The following is a 6,737-nucleotide window of genomic DNA, read 5'->3' as shown; positions in this document are numbered from 1 at the left end:
CCTTTTGCTTAAGAAAAATGCATGGATGACCCAGTTCTGGTATAGTCAGCCTTTGTATTTCCTGGAGACACTGATCCTACATGTCCGTGTTCCTATCCCCAGAGCTGTAATTAGGCAGTAACTTGGAATGAGGTAGGAAAGTGGCTTAGATCCCACTGAGAAGGTGAGTAAAGGTGAGTAAAATGGCACTAAGTCGCTGTGTTGCTCTGGGAATAGATTAGTTTATTTTCAGTTGCAATTGTTCACAAACAAGGTGGTTTATCTGTATGCTTACATGGTGAATTGTGTAACGTAACAGACCCTGAAAGTTCATGAAATATAAGAACTGAGTGTAATTGTTCTTTACTGATGCCACCAGGTAATCCCTAGACTTTTGATTAATGTAGTACATGCATTGCACTCTCTGTGTACATGTGGAAAATAATTAAATATGCCTGGTTTCTGGGAGTAACATATGGCCTTCAGTATTAGAATATGGAGTATGACACTATATGCTTTCATACTTTCCCTTTGGTTCCTTATTGTGTGTGAATTTAGATAATATTTCTTCTCTATGCTTAAAACTTATTGTCAGTGGCTATCATTGTTAAATATGTATTTTCTCCCCAAATATCTAAAGTGTTCATGGAATTTTAAAAATCTATGTTGAAAATTACAACAGGAAACTTCCATTTAATATATATTGTTTCATGGAAAATTATTTTGGCTTTATTTTAACAATAAGTGGTGACCCTTGTAATGAGTTTTAATACTGATTTGAATGGGCATCCTGGTGGCTCAATCAGTTAAGCGTCTGACTCTTGATGTCAGCCAGGCCATGATCTCATGGCTTGTGGTTTTGAGACCCTCATCTCTCTGTGCTGAGAGTGCAGTGCCTGCTTGAGATTCTCTCTGTTCTTCTCTCTGCCCCTCCCCCACTTTCCCTCTCTTTCTCTCTCTCTCCCTCTCTGACAATAAATTCTAAAAATACCATTTGGAGAGAAAAAAGTAATAACAAACCTAAACATTTACATATTGATGAATTAGAGAAATGACGTGGTGTGTATGTGTGTGTGCATGTGTGTGTGTGTGATTGCACTGAGGTGTTGTGTAAAATACACTAGGTTACATCCTTCTATCCTTGCACATGATCATGAATGGACTCTTCATAAAGTCTGTTGGTGACCTGCCCAGATGCTCTTTACCTGCCGTGCCTCCAATCCAAACCCTACTTATTACGAGTATGGGCTCCAAGGTTCAGAGCCATTCCCTTCTTGAGAGAATTACCCTCAGCTGAAAGGGTGCCACATTGACAGGCGGTCTGGGTGACATGATGGAGGCAGCTCACAGCCAGTGACAGACTATGGGAGGTACAAAAGGTGCCAAGACCAAGGCAGGCCTGAATCTGATACAATCCATGCTCCAGAGCTGTGCTGCCCAATAGTTTAGTAAGTAGACACATACGTTTTTTAAATTTAAATTCATTAAAATTAAATAAAACGTAAAATTCAATTTCTTAGCTAGGACATTTTCAGTTCTCAGGTATGACAGGTAAAGGGTGGGCATAGTATTGGACAGTGAGGACAGAGAATTTCTACCATCACAGATGGATGGTTCTTCTGGAGATTTCTGGCCAGCTTCTCATGGGATCAGGCACCTGCTCTGTTCCACTAGAGACGACATCCTTGCTTAGCAACATTTTCTGCTGTTTTCCTTCCCTCACCCTGTTTATCCCGAGAGCATTCCCTGAATAAACAACACGCCATGGAAATCCTACTTCATCGTCTTCTTCCACAGAACCTGCCCTACAGCCCTGTCAGTATTCATCACATCTGTCATTTCCTATGTAGTGATGGCTGTATCTCCTCATTTGCTCATACTGCCTCGTCATTGGGGGCCTGTTCTCATATGTCTGAGGTCAGCTCAGACCCATGAGACAGAGCATCAAGAAAACAACAGTGATTCAGTCATAGCACTAACGCTGTGGAAACCTTGCCCCCGCTTTTTCAGGATTCATTCAGGAACCAGATAGGGCAGCTTGTTCATGTCAAATATATCAGTGAATGTTTTATACTTGAAATGTCTTAAATGGAGACATTATCCTGAGATATTTCCTTTAAGATGTGTAGTGTGCATAGACTAGTATATAGTCTTGTGGACATATGTATTCTTCCACTAAAACTTAGAATTTTATGTCAGCATTGAGCTATTACGGTAATTGGAAATTCCTACTCTATCACCTTATGTGTGTCAGTACTAAGCATTTAACCTCTCACATTTGAGGCAGTTCAGTTAATTATTGGAACATTGTGTTCTTCTGAGATTTCATTTGAATAATACACTTTTTTGATGTGAATTATTACATAGAATGGCGATGTCTTTGTTTTGTAGTTCTGTTTAATTTTATTTTCACTAATAACATTTCTTTCTCTCCATATATACTCTGTGCTTTTTTCAAGTATTTATCTCTTGTATGCAAAGTCATAATAAGTGTAATGTATCATTGGACTTTCCTGTGTCGTGTCATATCATGATAGTTGCTAGGGACCCATACGTTGCTACTGTGCCCAGGAAGGACGTGTTCAATATTTCCAGCAAGTTTCAATTACGTAGTTTTCCAGATGAATCCATCCCTCTTACTGCAATCAGTCATTTGATGGTACCAATCATAGATGATGGTTCCTAGTCTAATTTCACCAGTCTTTCAATGTGGTAAGAAGGAAATGAAATGCAATTTTCCATTAAAACTCAGTGGACACATGTCCCTTCTCTTGGAAGATTGCTCTGTGTGGTGCACAAGCTTTAAGAGGGGTGGATGAGGAGAAGGGGAAGAGGAAGGAACAGAGTGACCCAGATGACCAGAACATACTCCTGAGAATCAATGGGAGAAAGCGCTTCCCAGCCTGATCTTTCCCATGTCTGGAGTTACTAAAGGATAATAGTTTTCCTGAATTTTGTTGAGAACAACAATAGCAGTAAGATGGTAGACTATGATATGGGTGCTGTAGTTCCTTCCCCGCGTGCTCTCCAGCACGACACTGGGAGCAATTGTACCACTCAGGGACGATGACATTCTTGTGTCTTCTTCAGTGAGCATATCCTTTGTCTGATATTTTATTTTTCAACTGGAAATCATAATCATTTTTGTCCCTGTCAGATAGATAGCCATTACGTATTCTTTTACACACACACACACACACACACACACACACACACACACACACACACATGATCCTGGAAAGCAGCAAATCATATGTACAAGTTCATCTCACCAGGATTTTATCTTTTCTCAACTGTCTTCTTTGTCCTGATTGACATAATATTGTTAACATATATCATGATTTTATTCTAAAGGTTCAGTAGTATATCAGTGTTTTCTTGGGATGAGGTTACATTTTATTTTTGTATTTCCTCACTTTGGTAGTGCTTCCTTAAGCAGGCACATTAAAATGTTTCTGGGCAATTTATTTCAGGTAAATGTATCGATATGTGTGCGTGTGTGCATGAGACTGAAGCAGGGTTTTTTTTATTTGTTCTTCTGAGCAGGTGTTAGTCAGAGGACATGTCCTGTTTTGCACACTTAGACTGTCAATTTCTATTAAGAAAATTTTTCTGAATAGATTTTTTTTTGGGGAGACCACATATCAGAAGTTTATACAAAATCATAGGAGGTAAAAATAGCTTGAAATACCATATCCTCTCTTCAAATATTATGAATATTTTATGCCCATATTGTACCTGTTTCTTTCACACACCAATGGGTCCTCCCCATTGAACCTGATTCAGATTTTAAAGTCTTAGAAGAATTAAAAATGCACGTTATGCCCAGCCATTTGACTATGATACAACTGAAGGACTCAGTTCCTGATGCCTCTTTGGTCAGTGTATAACTATTCATCTTCTTCAGTTACAGTAAGCATTGGTGAAAATGGTCATCACCCAGCCTCGTACATGGCAATGTGTTTGGTCCAGTGTCACTAACTCTGCAAGGTAGCTCCCAGAAAGGTGATCATTGACGTAATGTGGACAGATGTCTGATATTGTATAATACCAAAATATTGGTTTCTTTATGCCTTTTCTTAAAGTACTTTAAGTTTTGCATTATAGCTCTTTGACCCGTCATTGCTTTGAGAACGTAACTGTCTTTATCTCTGTGTGTTTATCTCTTTATTTTATCATAGGGAGTGATGTAATACATGTCAGGTTGTACATAATTACATGGTCAGATAACTTTCTAAAATGTTAATTCTGATTAAGATGTCAGTGAGGAATAATCCTAACTGTTTCAGGAATTTTAAGAACTCTAATTGGTAATATGTGCAATGGAAATCTGCAGAAGGAAGAGGAAAGTGTTGGTCACTGGATTTTAGAGTTCAGATTCCAGCTGGCTCTGCATGGCCAATGAATTTTCCGAGTTCCTGTTAACTTGGTAGGGTCATTTGAAGCATTTTTCAGGAAAAGTTGATCACTGTAATTGAACAGTGGTTTTTCGGGTTCTCTCTGATTGTTTATTGTTTTACAAATACCAAAAATATCCCCCCAAAACTGTGTCTTTCCCAAATATAATACATTAGTTAGAAAGGCAATACTGCCAAAATGTTTATGCAGAAATAGTGGTGAGATTTTGAATGTAATTGAATTCTTCATATAAGTACATCCTAGGTAATAATTTCATATGTCAGAATGCTTGTACACATTGTTATATATACATACATACATACATACATATATATATGTAGATATACATATATATGTTTATTTTCTATATTTTAATGTTTATTTTATTCTTTATTTAATGTTTATTAATGTTTATTTTATCTTAATGTTTATTATATTTTAGAGGGAGAGAGAGAGGAGGGGAGCAGGGAAGGTGCAGAGAGACAGAGAGAGGTGGAATCTCAAGCAGACTCATTGCTGTCATCAAAGAATCTGACATAGGGATCAATTCCATGCTGCATGAGATCATGGCCCCAGGTGAAATCGAGTCGGATGCTTAACCCACTGAACCACTTAGGTGCCCCTGTTGTTATATTTTATTACATGTGAGGTGTGTGCAAATCCAGTTGTGTAGAATCAGGAGACACATATTTGTATTAACATCTCTCCTTCTCTCTGCATCTCTTTCTGATTCTTTCTGAGCTCCTCCTCTTTTCCCTTATACATTTTATAGAACTTTAAGTCTGGAATGTACACACATTTTTACAGTACTTCAAGTTCAGTAAGTGCAGACTGATACACCTTATATTCTTTTGACTGATGCAAACAAAATGTCCATTATTTCACTTTTCTCATATTAAATATTAATGATTAACTTTTGGCGATAATGTGGAACTATATTGATATAAGCTACGTCAATTTCAGGGAGTACAGCATTTATTCACGTTATTGCTGATAAATTCCATGCCCTTGTCTTTTCATAAGATCATTTCAACCCCCTACCAAGTTGTTTTCTTTTTGAAGATTTCTTTTAAAAATTGCTAAATACTTGGTCTTGACAGGAAACATGTGGTAAGAAAGAATGGACCCGAAAAATGGAAGTTCTTTCACTGGCTTTATCCTGCTGGGTTTCTCTGACCGGCCTCAGCTGGAGCGAGTCCTCTTTGTGGTTCTTCTCATCTTCTATCTGCTCACCCTGCTGGGAAACACAAGCATCATTGCATTGTCCCGCCTGGACCCACACCTGCAGACACCCATGTACTTTTTCCTGTCCAACCTAAGCTTTCTGGACCTGTGTTACACGACCAGCACTGTTCCTCAGCTGCTGGTTCATCTCAGGGGAGCAGACAAGTCTATCTCCTTCGGTGGCTGTGTAGCTCAGCTGTTTGTCTCTCTAGGGTTGGGATGCACAGAATGCATTCTGTTGGGGGTGATGGCATTTGACCGCTACGCAGCCGTCTGCAGGCCCCTGCACTACACAGTGATCATGCACCCCCGTCTCTGTGCCCTGATGGCTTCTGCATCATGGTTCATTGGTTTTGCCAACGCCTCGTTGCAGACGGTGCTCACCTTCCTTGTACCACTTTGTGGGAGAAATAAAATAGACCACTTCTTTTGTGAGGTCCCCCCATTGCTGAAGCTTTCCTGTGTTGACACTACTGTGAATGAGTCTGAGCTCTTCTTTGTTGGTGTGATCATTCTCCTCATACCTGTGGCATTAATCACGTTGTCCTATGGTCGAATCGTCAGGGCAGTGTTAAGAATAAAGTCAGCCACAGGGCAGAGGAAAGCATTTGGGACATGTGGGTCCCACCTCACGGTGGTCTCCCTGTTCTATGGCACGGCCATCTATGCTTACCTCCAGCCCAGCAACAACTACTCCCAAGATCTGGGCAAGTTCATTTCTCTCTTCTACACCATCATCACCCCCATGGTCAACCCCTTCATATATACCCTGCGGAACAAGGATGTGATGGGAGCAGTGAGAAAGGTGTTGTGTAGGGGCTATGACTCCAGATGACTGAGGGGAAGACCCTTTCATGAAAGGCATTGAATACAGAGTCTTTATGGTTTCTGTGTCCTCAACATTTCCCCTGACAACTCTCAAGGGAACTTTCTTAATTCATTCTTTATGCAAGTGAGTATTCAAACTCTAAGTTCATGGATGCATTGCAGCCTCCAGAGATGCTGAGGTAGTGTACCTACACCATCTGCATCATATTAATATTGTAAAAAGTTTCAGAGGATTTTCTTAGTTCACCCCCATTTGGGAACACTATCCCATTTCTAATTGCAAAGGACAGTGACACACACACCATGAA

At 39.7% G+C, this 6,737-nt stretch overlaps 1 protein-coding gene across 1 annotated transcript; it reads left to right on the top strand.

Moving 5' to 3' along the window:
* Window positions 1–5,256: 5,256 nt before the first annotated feature.
* LOC128315742 (putative olfactory receptor 2B8) lies at window positions 5,257–6,436 on the top strand. Its single transcript, XM_053223298.1, has one exon. The coding sequence runs from the start codon at window positions 5,498–5,500 to the stop codon at window positions 6,434–6,436; it is 939 nt and encodes a 312-aa protein (XP_053079273.1). The 5' UTR covers window positions 5,257–5,497.
* Window positions 6,437–6,737: the final 301 nt, after the last annotated feature.

Source organism: Acinonyx jubatus, chromosome B2, assembly GCF_027475565.1.
Source record: "Acinonyx jubatus isolate Ajub_Pintada_27869175 chromosome B2, VMU_Ajub_asm_v1.0, whole genome shotgun sequence".
In the NCBI taxonomy this organism is placed as follows: domain Eukaryota; kingdom Metazoa; phylum Chordata; class Mammalia; order Carnivora; family Felidae; genus Acinonyx; species Acinonyx jubatus.
Note: the sequence above shows the minus strand (reverse complement) of the source record. Positions and strands in the feature narration are given on the sequence as shown.

What these genes read in the sequence shown, in the direction of transcription:
- LOC128315742 (XM_053223298.1), top strand. Translation starts at nt 5,498, where the DNA reads ATGGACCCGAAAAATGGAAGTTCTTTCACTGGCTTTATCCTGCTGGGT.